At 40.8% G+C, this 19,260-nt stretch overlaps 1 protein-coding gene across 1 annotated transcript in view; it reads left to right on the forward strand.

Annotated features, from left to right (window-relative positions):
* The window catches only part of LOC137136751 (uncharacterized), a 173,535-nt gene extending 154,275 nt beyond the window's left edge, over nucleotides 1–19,260 (forward strand). The window contains exons 3-9 of the mRNA XM_067522428.1: nucleotides 985–1,022; nucleotides 5,876–5,990; nucleotides 8,494–8,606; nucleotides 9,031–9,079; nucleotides 13,872–13,984; nucleotides 16,075–16,515; nucleotides 16,782–19,260. Coding sequence (XP_067378529.1) covers nucleotides 985–1,022; nucleotides 5,876–5,990; nucleotides 8,494–8,606; nucleotides 9,031–9,079; nucleotides 13,872–13,984; nucleotides 16,075–16,515; nucleotides 16,782–17,084 — 1,172 coding nt within the window. The 3' untranslated portion in view covers nucleotides 17,085–19,260. The remainder of the gene's footprint in view (nucleotides 1–984; nucleotides 1,023–5,875; nucleotides 5,991–8,493; nucleotides 8,607–9,030; nucleotides 9,080–13,871; nucleotides 13,985–16,074; nucleotides 16,516–16,781) is intronic.

A 19,260-nucleotide genomic window follows, 5' to 3' on the forward strand; every position in this document is an offset into this window, starting at 1 on the left:
ACCTTGTCAGCAGCTGTTATGTACACTTTACACCGCTTTCTATGTATGTTTAAATGATAATGTATTAAATAATAAATAAATGTTATTAAATGTTATTAAAGGTAAAGTTCTTTCCCATTAATAAAGATTACATTGATGTGTTAATTATCTTAAAAAATGTATGAAAATGCAAGATGCAAGAGTTTGATTGGTGTCACAATTTGGCAGTAAAACTGAGCAGTGTGTATTGATGCCAGTTCATCTCAAAGCTCATTTGTGATGGATGTATAAATGCACACATCATTTAAATATTATTCTTGTGTGTTAATAATTCCCAAGGTCCATGCATGGTGTCATTTACCTTCTGAAAGGTCATACACACCCATACATATCACACGTTACAAACATAAACATCTCTTTTACCACAAACTTTTACTTACTCTAACATATTATAAGTGGGTTTTTACATTCTCATCCCAGATTTCTTTTCCTGGGGAGTCCAGCGTGATGTGAATGATTCAGTTAGCATTACTACCTTAGAGCTGTCCATCCATCCGGTGTGCTTTACCAAACACATCCATCCCAGTCCTAGTTAAAACACTGGGGGGACTTCCTCCAACCCACCCCCCCCAGCCCCTCCAAAGTCTTTTATGATGTCCATAAAATGGAAGAGTGCAGCTTTACTTGAACTAATAATATCTGAGCTTACAGGGCCATGATTGATGATCTTTAAAGCCAGCCCGATCGGTCTCATCTTTCTTCAGATTTTTATCACTGACTTGTTTGCAGTCATGTGCAATCACAAGCACCGGGAGAGGTAACAAGTGCTTGATGTATGATGCTTGAGCCACTTTTGTCAGCTGCGCATTTCCCTTCTCTCCCTCTGCTTTTGTTTTTTTCTTTTTATTTTCTATTTTAACCTCAGGCTTCTATTTGTTGCCTCTTTTGAATTGTTTGCGGACTGTTGGTTCACTGTGTTTCTCTCTTTTTTGTTCTTTTTTTCAGATGGTGGGAATGTCTTTTCCTGGGGGATGGGGCAAGAGGTGAGCCAAACATTTTTCCACTTTTAGCCCTGCCAGGAAAGGCAGACAACATTGGACTCCAGGTTTTTTTATGTCTTTCTCTCACTGTCCCCTCTTACTCACACACATACATACAAACTTTTTAAAGAGATCTGTTTTTCTCCAGATTGGAGATTAAAAGCTTTTGGTGGAATAAGTGTCTGAGCCCTCCCTTAGACCACTTCATTTCCTTTATGGTGTGCCAAGAACGCACATCTTTTTAAATTCTATACTATAAATCATCTTTATGGGATCTGTTTGTCCATTTTAACTCTTGTGATTCACATGGACCGAGCAGGAAATGTGTTTTAGGGAATCTACTGTAGTTTATTTATGTGCATAATCAAAGGTATGTGCATGCGCACGCCCTGAAATGCATACATGCGCGTCCGTGTGTGTGTGTGTGTGAGTGAGTGAGTGAAAGAGAGAAAGAGCCTCATCGTGTCTCTCCTACTCTCTTAGATAAAAACAATCCCACCTGTCACTGAGGATTGTTCTGGCCTTTCATTTAGGATGTTCTTTAAAGAGCAGCATCATTACGCAGCCCTCAGACGAAGCCCAGTGAGTGTAAAATAGGCCCACCTCAATCCCTCTGTTCCCCACTCTCTCTGAGTCTTTGGTGATTGTCTGTGAGGCTGTTTAAAACAACAGGCAAAATGTGATCACTTTTACAACTTGACAGTAAGGATGAGGCTTTGCCAGGACAGTGAAACAAACAAGTAGGTGAAGGTTAGGGAGACAGGTGGAGAAATAAAAATGTTAGACATCAGTTATGTTATGAGCTTTGACGTGGCCTTGGCTTCCACACTATTCTCATACTTTTGAGGGTGGTTTCTTGTCTAACTAGACTCACTGGATTTCCATCTGTATAATTCTAAGTTAGTCTCCAGAAGGGCACCATCTCTTTTTCTCTTTACCTACATCTTGTTCTTCTTTCTTCCACTTTTTCTTTTCCTCACTGATTCTTCCTTGCTGTTCTTTTCCACTCCTGCCTCTACATTCCCAACATTTATTTTTGCTCTTCCTCCATCTCTGCTATCTTCCTGCCCTCTCTCTCTCCTCTGTCTTGGAACCGTTCTGATGATTGATTGTTTCTCTGTGCAGTGTGACAGGATGTAGCACACTCTCGGCCCCAGGGGCCCCAAGCAGACTGCGCCACCTGATTAAGACTCCCCCTGTAATCAGCTGCACAGTGCCACACCGAAACTACTCCCGTCAACACATAAAAAAAATAGGAAAGGTTCCACCTCCTGAAAGATAACACATTGTTTGTTGCTTGAGAAGAAGTGAGATGAGGGGACGTCTTAAACTTTTTTTTACTAAGCTGATACCTTCCTCTCTCTAGGGCTTAAAGGACCTTATGCATCAGTAGCAGCAGAGAAAGTAGAAAAGCAAAAGGTCTTAAACCTAATAAAGTTCTCTGCTGCCTTACTAAGGTAAACCCAGGCAGCTCTAACCCTATTACGGCTGGTAATAGTATTACAGATAGAAATCTCATTGTTTTCCTCCTATTGAGACTAAAAGACGGACGGCCTGCGCTGTATCACATGATTGAGGTGAGAAGGAATTTGAATGATGTCAGATAGCGCGTGTCACTGCCAGAATCAATATGGTAACAGCATAACGGGGATACCGAAGATGAAACTCAAAGTGGTATATCATGTGTTTAATGGAGGAACAATCGCCTTAACATTTACTCTTTCTTAAATGTAAGATCTAAATAGTTATTACTATTACTTACGTGACTCGTTATTGAATTACCCAGCATGCCAGTGGAACTGATGCTATAAACTCAATACAGATAAATACTACATCCACTGTCTAGAGTTAGGTCTCGATTCCTAATGTCAATTGTGCGATAACAGGGTCAACTGTCGGCTAGAGGACTTCGACCAGCCAGACATAACAATCAAAACATGCCTAATGTGAGCTCCAAACAACCTAAATAATGATGGACACTGCAAGAAAAGAAAGCTGCTCTCTCATAGAAAATAGACAGTGTCGCTACAGCCTAGTGCAGGTTACAGTATAAATATCTAATAAAAACAGTTTCTGGAAATAAAATTTCGTAGTCAGGGGAAAAATAGACTGCGACAGGATAGTGGAGAGTGCAGTGTGAATGCAACAGATTAGCAATAAAGAAGATCTGATCCAAACATATTTACCTGACAAAACAATTCAGGCATGCCTGACATGTGACTTTACCACCAACTCAGAGAAGAGATTATATGAAAGTGAAGCACAAACAAGTCCTTTCTTTGGTACATTTAACAGTATTGAATATTACAATGTGTTTATTTATGTCTGAAGGATGGCTTGAGATCACTGTGGCTATTTGCCTGTCGATTGCAATTGTGTCTGTAATGTAATGATGAGAGTGACTCATCAGGCATGGTAAGTAATAAAGGAGCCGGCCTGATGGTGGTGGAGAAACCCTGGGCCTGGTTCCAAAGCAGTTCAGGCCTCATCGAACCCTGGGCCTGTTCCAAATTGATGTTAATATGGTCTGTTGTGCAGCAGTTGAGTAAAATGAGCATTATTGATATCGTGGATCCACAAGTCCTCCTCTGGAAATTACAATAATGTGTCTCTATTTGTGTGTAAGGGAACATCTAAGCACATGTGTATATTACCATGTCTCTAAGAATGCTCATACCCTCAAATGTACTGTACGTTACATAGTGTTAGCATCTTTGCCCATGGGTGTGTTTGGTATTTCACCATGCTCACATTTTATATGTATGTTTTCCTTTATCCTTCCTGCTGATGCCATCAGTACACACACAGTGACTGATGACAGTCGTTTCCGCAGTCTGATGCTCTGCTGCTTAATGTTCTTTTTGTTTATTAATTAACTGTAGGACATAAATGCTGAGAGACACCTATTGATTCTATTGCTGCATTAATTGATTTTGTGCTTCACTAATCATATTGTTGCTGCAGGATTATTACTAGGCCTCTGTGTTGTCTTTATGGTGATGGACTGTGTGGTCATATACTGTGCTGTTTTTGTGGGTGACTTGTTGAGTGCAGTTGTCATATCCATCAATTTTTTGCAATCTAATGGCTTATTGAGAAAAAAAGGGGTAACACATAAGTTCTGACTATCAAGCACCATTTTAATAAAGGCAGACCCACGTCAAAACATCAGGTTTCCTAATACTGATATATTACTTTTTCTAATTTTTTGTGAACATAGACAGCTCATTTATTTTTTAATCAATCACTTATTCATTCAAGAACATATTGAAACAAGGCCTACTGTTTAAAAAATGGTTTAGTGAAGGGTTAATATTATAAATAATAATAAAAAAAAATCTCAATATCCCATTAGTAGTGGCTACATACATTCAAACTCTCAGATCTATATCAATTGAGACATTTGTTTAGTTGTACTTATACTACCTATGCTCAGTCAAAACTCAGCAAAACAAAACAAAAATGCAATGTGTTTTGACCAACAAAGAACCCTGATGCAAAGGGAAGGTGAGAGCATCCTCGGATTTAAAACACTACAATTTTATCATTGAAACAAATAGATTCCAGCGTTTGTGTTTATCTGAGTGCCAGAGGTTCCCTAGTGAGTCTGACCGGGGGGTTACAGTGTAACCAAAGCGTCTGTCTCCTGCTCATCACCCAGATCTGCAGGTTCAGCTTGACTGGGCCCAGTTGTCTTGGTTTCAAACTGACGACTGTCTGGAAAAGGTCTGTCTGGGGTTCAAGTATATTAAAGTCATCCGCTCCCCTCCCACTGAGACCCAACACAGATGGCTCCAGATGCAGCTGGCACAGCATGGAGCAGCACCTGACAGTGCTCATTCACTCAGACGCGCACAGAAATACACACATAAACGCATGCAGACATACAAATATGTGCACGAAGACCCAAGTATGGGCAGAACAGCACACTCACAGTACCTAAATGCGAGTAAAGTTACACACATGCAAGTAAATACACTCACACCCATTATTACACACACACACTTACACAGCAGGAACATATGCTGCCACGCATCTACAAATCCTCACAGTAGCGCACATACGAATAAGCAATTAAAGACCCAGATTACTGCATGGCGCACACACAGTCAAATGTAAACCCACGCATATTGTGCTCACTTTCAGACATATGCCAGGGCATGCCGACGTGCACATGAGCACAGTGCAGAAAGCCCTTTATCTCTGCAGGAGTGAGCAGGGAAGAGAGGAGCAGGACAGCTGAGAGAAGTCAATTTAAACCCCCTCACCATTTGTAACACCGAGAAAGAGATGTAAATTGAGGACAATGCATTCTATTGTACTCCACAAGATGCAATGGTTATTAAGCCTTTGTGTTTCAATAGAGTTTTTACACAGACCCACTCACAGATGAGGGATTGCATTGCCAGGCGGTTGTACATAATGGTAAATGAAACATGAAACACGGTAGACTTTTTGTCTGTTGAAAGAAATATGCAGTGGGCCTTTTTTAACAGTATTTCCTCCTCAGTGACTGCCATTTGAGCAGAGATGAATTGCCAGTTCCTTGTGTCATATATAACCATATGAAGCAGATATAATAACAAGGCTTTCCAGAGATCTGCTTAAAATATGATACTCTGAAATGCAAGTCCTCTTTGACAAATGTTGGAATCATGTTTACACTCAGAATTGGCAGGGCAGCATGAATGCGGATGGGATGAAATATAATATACTATTGTTGTTTCCCCACATCTGAAATACCACTAAGATATGTACCATTATTATTATAACTAATCTGTCAAAAAGCAGTGAAATCATTGGAAATAAAGTTATTTAATCCTGTGACTGACACTGTATCATTATTTCTCTTGCAGGGACAGCTTGGACTAGGAGAGGACAAGATTCACATCGCTACCCCTTGTCTTCTCAGCTATTCTGAGCCAATCACACAGATACAAGCAGGGGACAGCTACAGTGCAGCTGTCACAGGTGAGTCAAAAATCCAACCTACTGTGGTAATATTTTGGCCTAAAGGTGCTAAGTATAGTTAAATAGCATTGTTCAAATCAAATGTTCAAGCAGCTAATTGCAACTGCAGATACTCTCGTATCTCTCGTTTTGACAATTCTTAAAAGTTGTATTCACTCTACATACTATATAAAACAACTTATTAACTTAAAATTCTTATTTTCCCAGCAGTATCCCTCACTGTGGCTTTGAGCCATGCAAATTTTTTTCATCTACATCATTTCATTGAGTTTTAATTAACACAACAAGGATTCAGCGTCCTCAAATGACATCACTCGGAGCACAAACTCAGCCTCATTAGTGCAGAATTGTGCAATAGTGCACCCAGTTTCAGTGCTATGTATTAGATGATGTACAAAATGAATTGATTTGTTGTTTAACCAGATACCCCCTAAATTACACAGCTAAGATCTCAGACTGTTCTTGTAGTTGCTTTGTTATAAATAAAACTGAGCGATAAGGAAACACATCATCCTAACACCAGCCTTTACACTAGACTGGGTTTCTAGACTAAGCCTGCTTTGCTGACTAAATTTAAAAACAGGTTGTATCAGATTTTGTGTTTCTATTTTCCAACTTGTATGATTTACAACAATCTGATTCTTTTCCTCTCTACACCATAGAGAATTGCTGAACTGCCACAAACCTAGTTCTAACACATTTACAGCAAAGTGTCAGGCAACTACTTCTCCTTCAATTGTTGCTTGCCTTATGCCAGACAGATGGAATTAAAGCGATTACCCTACAAATGTAGCGTCAACTACTTAAAGCGAAAAGGCACTACGCTTCTTTCAAGATCGTGGCACATTTACAGCCTACTGCTCTACTGCAATATTCTGTTAAAAAAATTGCCTATTGTCGAACGGAGACGTCTGCTGGCACTGTGTGCATAGTTTCGCTGGAAATGCCACAGGTTCATTAACTGAACCGCAGTGAACATATTACGTTTTTTCCCATTTGAATTCGTGGTGTGTTGAAGACTGCTTGGAGCATAGGGGCCCACCCGCCGGTGGTACAGTTATGTCTTTAGGTGATCTATAAAATGTTATTATTTAAAACAAGCTCTTTATGGATTGCTTACGAGGCATGCTTAGCACATGATTGATCTGACCTTTCACAGACCGTCGTTCTTTGGGAAAACATCAGCCTTAACCTTTTTTAGCTGGATTACCCTGCTGTCGTCTTCGCACAAGTGCGTGTGTGTGCGTGTGTGTTTGTGTGTGTGTGTGTATATGCATGTGTTAGTGGTGTAAGACTGTTTGTGTGTCTGTGGCAAAACACCATCTAGCAACGGCTGCCTCGTGCCTTTATAAGGTTTGCTTCGCTGAGATGAAAATAATACATTACTGATTGATTGATCAATCATGTCTGAAAGGGTATCTGTGTCTGCGTGCATGTGTGTGCACGAAGGCTACGTACAGCTTGATGCAGAATAGAGATTGATGGAGACTTGCCGTGAGGAGGATACTCAGTTATCTCCTTGTAATTAAAATCCACCTCATAAAGATTATTGACTCCCCCACCACACAAACCAGCATGCTCCCTCGCTTGGCAGGGTTTGCAAAGCGCTTCTTAAAAAATGAAAAATAGCATATTAAGCAGCACATATTTCCCATTTATGCAGAACGTTTAGATGTGGTTAAGTTATCGTAATGTGCAATAAAACCTGGATGTGAAATTTGTAATCCACTTTGGAAAATTGCTTACTATATTGCTTTAACATCCCCTGAAAGAGCTTTTGAGATGTGTGTGCCAAGTTTATTGTATGCCATAATTTAACAGTCCTCAATGCAGGCAGTAAATATAAATTTATTAGTGGCAGGTTTAAATAGGAAGACTGAGGTAGCATGAGGGAGTGGATGCTTGAGTGTTTGCTGTATGTAAGTCTATACTGGGTGTGTGTGTGTCTTTGAGCCAAGTGCCAACTTAGAACTCTCTTTGCTTAACGTGCCATGAAAAAAGTTGTGTGTGTGATAGTGTGCGAAAAGTTTCGGTCTCGATGCTGTACATCACCTCTCCCTCTGAAACTACACCAAACTTGACAGGGTGTAATTCTCAGTTCCATTTAACTGTTTCTAATTAGGTTCAGTGTTTCTTTTAGTATTTGGAGGAAATCAGAGTTGTAAGGTTCAAGAGTAAGCTAATCTGTGTTAGACTAAGGTCTGGTTTCCTCCGGGCCCCAGAACCACTGAATAGAGAGAACCACTTCTGGCACTTAGCTGTGTTATTGTAGCATGACCAAAAAATATGAATGTTGTTTCAACAGCCAATGTTAATATGATCTAGGACCTAAACTGGTAGCTGGTATTACATTGTTGATGGTTATAAACTAATGAAAACAATATCAACGCAATCTCATACTTGAAGGTTTTCTTTTCATAGATGAAAAAATACTTGAAAGTTGACACTCTGTGTATGTCTAATGTGCTTGTCTGAACATTACCCTATTCATTCATATCTGCAGCAGGTGGACAGCTGCTTCAATGGGGTGAGGTACCCTGCATGTCCCAGGTCAGTGATCATCCAGGCCTAAAAAGGCTCTGGACCCCCCAGCCTGTTCCACTAGGAGGCAGAAAGGTGAGTGTGAGAATGAAAAATTATGCTTTCGGCCTTCTGAAGTCTTAAGTACATGAGAGCCTCAGGATATTCTAAGTATGAGTTTTAGCATCCCAGAGAAACATATGAGCCAAAGGTCTAACCCTCAAACCCAATGCAGATTTGTAGGAAATCCCATCACTCTACCCTTTCTGTGAAATAAAATATTTCTCTCTTTAACTGACAACTTTTTGGTTTAATGATTGCACACTGTGCTATTTAACATGCCAACATCCTTTAACTTAAGAAAAGATACCTATTATATATTATTACATTACCTTTACATATTTTTTAAATAATAGAGTTAGAGTTACATTCGATTCAGCGTAATACAAAAATCAAGTTGGGGGAATCTTTTGGATTCTTTTAGAGTTTAAAGTCTAAAAGCTGTTTCCAATTTATACAGGTGTGTGATTTTGCCTGTGGTACCTGGCATATAACAGCCCTCGCCACAAGTGAGTAAAATGTCATCCGTGCCTACATTTTCATATCTCTAAGGGTTGATTGTTTTTATGGCAAAAAGAGTGAATCGCTGAAGACAGACTAAATTTAGGTTGAGAAGCTTCCCTCTCACCTTACCCTCTAACACTGTATCCTCCTTTGCTTCTCCAAATAATGTCTTGCTCCTCCTCACAGCCCCTCCTCACTCACTTTCTCACTCATCAAACCATAATTCACTTCAGAGGGAAGCATCATTAATGCACAGTAGGACCCAGCAGCTTGATGTGTGTGCTAATTATATTGTGTGTTTTACACGCTGGATGACTTTTGCTTAGTCAGTGATGAGCTCAGTCTCTGGTAATTGTTTTTTGAATTTGATGAGTTTATAAAAGCTTGTGTGTGTGTGTGTGTGTGTGTATTTGGGCATGTTATGTATGTGTGCGTGTGTGTAATTGTATGCATGGGGAGGCTTTTTACTCAGCAAGCATGCAGAGCCTCACATTTATTTCTGTCATTGCATGCACAGTCATTGCATCAAGAATGTGTGCACAGTATACATGATTACAGCATACACAGTAGCCATGTACACTAGCCAGGAAGACAAGATTATTTACACTCTCCACACATTACACACTTCCTAATGATTAGCAGTCAAAACCTCTGGATCATTGTGACACATTAAAACTGCACCCAACATTAAACTCTATCAATCCCAAACAAAACTTTGACATGAGCCGTCAACCGCCGCTCTATATTCCATGACTTGCCCGCATGCTCCACAACCCATGTGATCCTTTTAGCACTGTACATCACTCAGCGCTATAGCTAAAAATGCTCCTCAGCCTTTGACTAATCACACTGATTGGAGGTGTCCTTTGGCTCACCTGGGGGCTTCCAATCCTATTAGGCCAACCGTCCTGAGACTAGCGCACTCAGCAGCCGCTCGTGTTTGATCACTGGTGCTTAGAGCCCACACTTGTCCTCTTATGTTGGTGTTAAGGCATGGAGGAGAGAAGTGGCAGGGAGGGGTTTGGCGGGGGGGGGGGGGGGGGGTTAAAATGTGATCTCCTTAACTCTCTGGGGTGCAGAGGGGAGTTCAGTGCACCACCTCCTCCACTGACGCTCCTCTGCTCCTACTACTGGAGCTGGTCTTCAACTTCTGATGTCAAATGAAAGGCGGAACAGTGCAAGTTTTTTCTGAGCAAAACGAAAAGAGATGGAGGTGAATGGGAGACAGAAGGTTTGAGGGAGGAAGAGGATGGAGGAGAGATTTAGCCTGCATGTTTGTGTTTTCATCCAATATATCACTTTTCAGTTTTGTAAGTACTGAAAGTCACTTACATTTCTCTCAGTTCATATCAGGCTTGTAATTTCATCTTTTCTCTCTTAATTTTTCTTTTTCTCTCTGTGTGGCCTATTTTTGGAAACATGTTAAAAACCTGGTTAGAAGTCAATACACATTATTCCCACTAGACCTGTCACCTTTTTCTACCCTCTTCCTATCTCTACTCCACACCTTTACCTCCCCACCATCATTCTCTCTTTCAGCCTTCTTCCTGACTGTTATTCTCTTTCACACCCATCACTATGTCTCTCTTGTGGCTCTGCCTCCTACCTCCTTTCTCCCCCTTGTTCCCTGGGCCATGAGCGCCCAGGAAGAGCCATGTGTTTCCAAAGTGGACTGGATGGGAAATCGAAGCAGGGCTTCTGTGTTTATCAAGCCACAGCTCCGTCACCTTACTCCTACTCCCATCTGGAGGCCCCGGCAAATTGGTGACAGCAGCAACAACCCTGCAGCCACACATGCCCCTTTTTTTCCTGTGTGCACGTCCACACACTCACACACACTTACACACATATGCACACACAGCACAGCACCTTGGCCTGTTTAGTTTTATTGCTGGTGTCAGGTGAGGAGGTGGAGGTAGGAGTGCTGTCTAATGTTCACCTCACACACATACACACTCACACACAGTCATTTCCACCCCTGCCGACACCTTGGCTAACAAGACCTGTGAACTGCAGTGACAGAACTCCGAGACTTGTCAGAGTCCCAGTCATTTAATGCCAAGACCCAGCCCCAGCTCTAACCCAACAGGGTTTGTGTATGCACACCATGCCACAATAGGACACACAGTGGTATACTGAATATGAGTCTACCCAGTACTACAGCTCTTCAGGTTAAGATTGTTTAAGTAATATCTTTGCTGTGACTATATACAGTTGTTCTTTCTGTAAAATAATAAATTACTTACACAACTTAATATCACAGTTATCCAACATGGAAGTGGACATAGAATTTATTTTTTTTTTTTTTATCTGCATCCTGATTTCTTTCATCCATAAATGTTTAAATGTATGCCATTACCTGTCGATCTGCTCGCCTCTGTCAAGGCCATGACACACCAAGCTGACGGCCATTGGTGAGCTTCTGTCACCTTAGTTTATGCGGTGTGTCCAGCACTAGTTTGACCCCTGCCAGTGGCTTTTCAGCCAATTCATCATGTTAAATTTGTGGCGATCCCATGCACAAGAAGAGACCAAAGGGTGACAATGCCCGTAGTGTTATTTCTAGCTTTTTATTATATGCTCCACTAGAAGCAGCTATAAACCGTCTTTGGTGAGCAAAAATAGTTTGAAAATGGTAAGCTAAGGCTGCCTTGTGTGTGGACACAGTCCTTGGTATTCCTCTTTCCCTTCCTCTCATGCAGGTATGGTAAATATGTGCTAGTTGTTCATTGGCTTCAGTCGGCAGTGTGTTCAAGTACCATTTGTTTGGGAAGACAAAGGTGACATGAGGTGAAACAACTTTGGCCTTTGTCACCACTAGTTCCTATATGTCAGCTTTATGTGTCTCTGCACAAATAGTACAGCTCCACGCCTGTAAGTTTGCTGTATTAAAAGACTGTACATCTTTATCTGAAGTTTCTCATAGTCTTTAGTCAGTACAAGTACTTTTGTATAGGCCACTGACTTTTTTATTGTTCTGTAGACAGATACTTGTTGCTCAATAGATTTTTCAATGCACCCTGTCTTCTCTTTGGTTTGATCATGTAAGTGGAAAAGAAAAGGAAAGTTGACTTGGTTTAGGCCCCTGCACTACCTTGGAAATAAACCACACAAACAACGGCTGGCCATTGTGCCTAAGTACTTACAAAGAAGCCATTTAAGAATGTATTGATCTAGCCAGTACAGGGTCAATCATTGGATCAATGCTGTGCGGGATGGTCGGCCAGAAGGCTGGCTGACTACATGAGTGAATGGATGGTTGGATAACAAATGAAGGGACAGTTGGATATATGGATTGAATCGTGGATGGATATGTAGACTGCAGGAGCGGATGGCAGTGTCAGATCTGTGTAGACATGAACTTGTGTGGGTCTGAAAATGTTTTTTCGTTCAAGTCTATCCATTCTGTGTCTTACACCTTGCAAAGATCATCGCCCTTCAACAAACAGAGCAACAGATTAGCTGTGGGGTTATGTGCATTTGATGCTTTTCATACTCTAAGAAACATTTTTTTACACAAACTAAATTTAATCAAGCACCAAGCAAACCTTGTATTTACAGACTTTATTGTACTTAGTACTGAGGAGGGCATATAGTACCTAAGTACATCCAATATGTATGGGAGCTAGCTACCTACTACCGACTAATATTTTTCTTTAGATATGCAAAAGCGTAAGTCGACATCCCTCAAGGAGTTACACTGTGTGTGTCTATAAAGCTTTATTGTGGCGTACGAGAGTAGGAAAAGTTGAGAGATATAAATTAAAAAAGAGTCATTGTCATTAGCATGTTCTTGGTGGAATCTTGTGATGTGTTTACACCAGGGTTGATTGACCTAGTTACCCGGCCCCTGGCAGCACAACACGGAGAAATGTAACACAATGCAACACAAGGGAGAGGTGTAGATTCCTTTATTATTCTTACATGTGAGACTTATGTGAGTGAACACACACACATGGACTCACACACACAGAGATCATCAGGGGCTCACAGAGGTCGTGCCTCATGACGAAGTGAAAAAAGGGAAGAAGCTTATTTAAAATTCTGTGAGATGTCAATTGTGCCCTCTGCATATTTCTATGGAAAATTTGTAAATAGATCCTTTGTAAATAGCTTCTCTCTTGCCAATCACCCTGTCTGCTCTCTGCACAGCAGCATTAAAAATTGATCCTTACCCGCACCAGGGTGAAATGCTAACATCGCTGCCAAATGACTGATTAAAAAGAAAAACCTTTAATCTTTGCTTAAAAGTGTCTACTGCCTTGGCATGCCTTTCCCCTGTGCTCCTCTATCTTCCAATGCTGTGAAGGGAAGGAGGGGGTCGCCGTGGGGGAAACGGGGTCACGCTTCATGTAGAGTCAGCGCTGTACAGTGATATAGCTCTAGAGGTGAGGGATTTCGCTAAGAGCAGATCTAGGAATCGACATGTATTGCTCTTTTCTGAATTTAACCTTAAGCCAAAGGTTAAAAATACATTTGAGCATTCTACAAGAGGGGGCAAATATGTTGGCACTCCTGCTAATAGCTTGCACAAAAAGTAGCTTTATATCCAACTTAACCATGCAATTTAACATAAATCAGCAGGATCACATTGACAAAGCAGTATAAGATTGTTAGGCCTACAGCTTAGTCAGTTGCAAGGCAATGAAAATCCACACTACACAAGTAAAGTTTCAACAGTGAATTGGCAACTGAAAGTCATGGAATAAAGAATGATAAGCAAAACATTAAACTAAAAAAGATAAAATGACCTCAAAGTGTTAATTCTAGGTGCTGGAGGTGTGTTTTGTGTTTCAGGGAGCAGAGAAAAGAAAAAAGAATGTGCTTACCCAGAATCTGAAACTTGCCTCAGAGACGTCGTAGGCAATCCCCCACCGACAGAGCGCACAGAGAACAAATTCACAGTGCACGTAAGATAATATACTCCATTTTTCTTGCTCTATAGCCTTTTTATTGACTTACTTGCATACTCTATAGTTCAATCTGTAACTCACTTGCTAACTCAACAGCTCCCTTACCCTTGCAGTCTGTTGTTTCTGATTGATATCTTCCTCTTATTTTCTCGATCTGCCTGCCTTGTTGACATCTATGTTCCCATTTCAAAATCTTTTTCATTTATTGTTTCTGTTTTATCCATTCTGAAAATGATCATCTCAATAATGAGTGATACAATTTAACAAGTTGCACTTGATTAAACAGCACAGCCCTCGAAACATTAAGTGGCGAATATTCACTCACCTCTCAGAATTTGAGTGAGGACCACTAAACTGTCACCCAGAGCCACACACAGACACACGCACACACACACGCAAACACAAGCTTCCTTCCCTCCCCGTCTCTCTGTCATTCAGGTGTTTACTGTCATTCATACTCAGGGTTTTGTATAATCCTCTCACCACACCTGAGTGCTTCCCACTCAGTGTCACTGGATTTACTCCCCCGCTTCCTCTCTCTCTCTCTCTTTCACACACACACACACACTTCTCTTCTCCTCCGGTGCACAGCGTTCTTCAGTTTGCATCACAGCCATTCTTTTACACATGTTGTCATTTCTTATGTAAATAACCACAGATAAAAAGACAGTAACAGACATTTTAAGATTTACACACACCGTTCGGCGCGTATGTTTTCAGTCATCCCCTCTCATCAGCCAGTTTGTTTGTAGAAGTGTCTTTGCCTGTAGCTATAAATTAGGGGTTGTGATTTAACTCATTGAGACAAAAGAGAAAGACAACGAAACATGAATAAAACAAATGATGTGGAGAAGGTAAGGGGGAGAGAAAGTGTGAACAGAGGAGGGTGAACTGAAGGCAGAAATGGGCCAGTATGTATTTCTGCTCTACTTTCACTTGTAGAAGGCTTCATTAAGAAGTCTGTTTCCAGAGCATAGTGGAATCTGTGTGTGTGTGTGTGTGTGTCTGTGTCTGTGTGTGCGTGTGTGCGTGTGTGTGTGTGTGTGTGTGCGCGCGCGCGTGCGTGCGTGCGTGCGTGTGTGCGTGCGTGTATGTGTGCGTCTCTGCGGCTGCTGCATTTGTGCATGTTCATAGGTAGGTGTGTAGGATTGTGTCATCGCACGTCCTCAATCATGCATATGCTGGATGTGTGCGTGCCCTTAAAATTATTTCTGTGTGTGCAGTGAGAAGGGTTTAAATTATTTACATCCAGAACTCTCTAATTGGAATCAAGTTTTTAAATGAGGTCAAATGATGCAGTGCAGTTTCATGCAGCTTTTATCTAGCCTTAAGTCTTTATTATTACATCTGATGCTTCAATGCTGTTGCTTTTTCATTGGACTTGAGCCTCCAAAGGCTGTATTTGCCTATTGACTGGAGCTCTAGTCAGAGACTGAAGAAACATGCTGCACCAGAATGAGGCAGCGGAGAGGGTGCAGTTTTTTATGGGTTGTATTAGTCCATCAACTCATGTCTCTTACATAGACAGCATTTTTTGAGAGATCTGTTGAGTCGTAAACATCAAACCGAGGTGAGCACACAGATACACACACCCGCGGAGCCTAAGGCAGTGCACAAAGTTGGTATTAGCTGCCTAATAAAGCCAATTAGAATTATACAGTGCACTGATGAAGGTAACCTTTCCAGGGCAGTTCTCTCACCTCCTCTCATGCATGTGAATATTCACACACATACATACATGCATGCAACTATTGTAAATAACATTCAACTAGAAATGCTGTGCTGAAATCCAGTTACGTTTTAGTTTTAAGAGGGGAAATTCTGTGACTTGTCAAATGTGTTTTCTGACTTTGGATTCAGTAAGTTCAGTGTTGGGCAATTTATTTGGGAAATTGAATTAAATAATAATTAATTATTATAATTATTATTTTAATGGATAATTTTAGATTTTATAAATTAGTAAATAGCTGGTTATATTTGATCACAAATTGTATTCTTTAATGTCACAATTTTTAAAGGTTTACTTTCACTTTGTTTTAAGTTACCTGTGTCACAACCTAAATAGATATTGCATACCCTCCTGACAGGTTTTAGAGCAAGTTCATCACAAGCTGCCTCAAGGTCAAGGGCGATCAGAGGGGTCTGATGAGCAGGAGAAAGATGAAGAAAGTCCAAGTCCAGAGGAAGAAGAAATAAAAAATGACAGACCAAAAAAAGATGAGGGAGATGGATCATTACACAGTTCAAAATTTGCCACAGCCAAGTCTGCAACAGGGATGGACAGGAGAGGAAATGACCACTCATCCATCAAATCTGACCAGGAGGATGAGAAGGAGGGTTGCAAAACAGCAGGGCCGTGTGAACTGAGGAAACAAATACACAGAAGCAGAGGAAGCAGAGATGTCGTTTTCACCACTTTCCGTCTTTTACCCAGGCCAGAGGGAGAGCAATGCAGGTCCACTGCCAACAACTTGCCCCGTCTACTAACAGGACAAGCCCATAGCAGGGTTTTAGCTCAGACTCGGATGGTAAGTTTGGATGTGGTCATCACAAGGAACTAATTGGTCTAGGCTGCTGCTATTTTCTTTTATTTGTTTCAGTGAGTACATTACATTTTGTCTTTTAATTTTAGATTTTTTTAACCATTTGACAATGGAGAGCAAATGAGAAACAACATTAAATAGTTAATTGGTTGATAGGATTTGGGTGTTTCCATTTGAGTTGAATGCTTTCTTCAGTTTAAAGCAAATTCTGTTGGCGAATTCAGTTTCTTCATATGTTTTTGTCTCTTTAGGAGAGATCCACACATCTGGCTGAAATGGTCAAAAAATCTGGAAGTTATAGCAGCGTTTTACAGAGTTCCATGCTCAAGCCAAAACCTCCAGGGAAATGCACAGACCTTGGGGCTCAGAGGGTATCCTCGCGTCACCATTCAAGAATTAGACCGCACACTGGCCTCAAGTCTGCGATTTATAATCCTTCTCCCTTGCTTAGCTCTGGACAGCAAGTTGAGATTCCCTCCTGTTCCATCCACTCACAACCACAAGTTGAAAACACTCTTTCTCCACCTCTTTCGTTTTCTGAACCAAATGAGTAATGTCCTACACACAGAAGAGTTGTTTCCTCCTTTGGCATAGCTTGGAAGAATGTCTTAAGTATTGATCTTTAATTGTTTGAGACATGTGTATTTGCCTTGATTTGTTGGGTTATATGAACATTTGAATTCAACTAGGTGCATTTTAAAGACATGGAATATTAGAAGAGATCATACATAAAGTCATAGGCAAAGAATTTTTACCCAATAGTCCCCAAAAATGATTGGCCATGGCGAGAGAACGTGCACTCTGTTATATAATTGATGCTTTGCTGGAGGCACCATACAAAGCTAAATACTTTTGGCTCCATGGTGACTGGCAGTCAGCCTCTTTTGCTCTGTGAGTGCTCTTTAAAACAGACTCCAGATCAGCATTAAATGGCTCCACTGTACCCCACACTGTGATTTAGCAAATATGCTCCTCTTACAAACCATCTCAGTCAACAACACTCTTTGAACCTTGACCTCATCTGAAAGTACTAGATTTTGGTTTTACAGTCAAAGCTGCATATAGGAGTTGCAGAGTCCTTGAATCACCACATTTCATCAGAACTTGACAGGGTTGAGTTTTTGTTTTTTTTAACCCTACATACTATCGAGCCGCATTCATTTTAATACTTACAGTATGTTGTTTATTAAAGACATAACGCCCTCTCAGATCTTGGCCCCTTGTAAGACATTTAATAGTGGAGTGTTTTCATGGGTGCCTGAGTATGAGTCACATGTGCATGCTACTATGGCTCTTTTCAGTGTGAGGAAATTGATTTGTTGTGGAGATAATACTATATGATGAGGTTTCCCAAAGTAAATAGGATGATTACAGGAAACAGGGCTTTCTTTGAGTCAGCTTAACTCTGTTCTGTTTTTCATATTTCTTAGAGAGAGGCTCTTCATTAGCCTTGTACTGTATGCAAACTGGACCTTTTCCACATTGCAGACCACCTTCTTCTTGTCAGGATTTTATTATATGTGGCAATTGTGATTTATTTATTTTTTCACTACCTACTTTGAACAAAGAAATCTTTTGTCAGTTACTTGGCATTGGCAATACTAAGTTAAAGATATCACTAACAAATGTAAAGGCTAAATAATTTCCTATTAATCCTATTAATTAATATATATATATCCTATTATTAATAGTGTGGTAATAATCATATTTTGACCTTTTATCACTTTAAGCACAGGCTACATTTACAAATCATGGAGTAAAAAATGTTGCATCTGTAAGTGTTGAAATATTGAATGTTAGTTTCCCTGTTTAGCTTTCATCAGAGATTTAATCATTTCAGTTGGACAAAAAACACATACGGAGACAAAATCACTGTATTACCTCGTTTCCAAAGACACTTAAAAGGGTATTGAATTGCTGCTCTAAGGGAGTGATGAGTAAACTGGTAGAAGTGCTTTAGAATTGATTGTTAGATTTGCTTTTGTGCGTAACAAACCCAACACAGTCTACATACAGGCATGCAGTACCGATGGCATTGAGACATATGCCCTCATTCCACCCCATTGTCTCTTACACTCCCTGTAGTTTGTTTTGGTGTGTGTGAGTAAGTGTTTCGTGTGTGTATCACGTCTTTGCCCTGCAAGACTCCTGCCAATCGATTCAAGGTGAGGCCTGTCGATTAAACACCCTGAGCTGTGCTCACTAGCTAATCCCTGGCTGATTCAATCCTACCTTTACACCCACATATACACACCCAATACACAAAACAAACACGCGCATACACGCCCACTTCACCTGTCATCCATCAATACTTCCAATGCGGCCTCTATTGATCCCTTCCATCCAGCCTCTTCACCCCATGCAGTACAAGATGTGGGCCAAGACGACATGCGTGCAGGTTTAATTTCTGACAGATTTACAATAAAGCCGAAGTTATTATTTAACTCTTCCGCCTACAGTGTGCTCTTTGATTTAGTGCCCTGGGAGAGGATGAGTTACAGCTGACACAGAGAATCTGCCGGGGCTGGAATGGTAGGCACCCGGTTCATAACTCAGCTGCTGAATGTGTAGTTAGTCAATCACTTGATCTGTAATCACAAATGCTGCCAGAAATTACATGAGTGATGAGCTGTAATAAAAGCACTTACTTTTCCTGCTCTGTCTCTTAAGTGTTATTGGCAGACCCCTCTCTCCCAGGAGGCCATGGCTGTGAAACAAAATCCCGATATA

The sequence above is a fragment of the Channa argus genome, chromosome 11 (assembly GCF_033026475.1).
Source record: "Channa argus isolate prfri chromosome 11, Channa argus male v1.0, whole genome shotgun sequence".
NCBI lineage: Eukaryota > Metazoa > Chordata > Actinopteri > Anabantiformes > Channidae > Channa > Channa argus.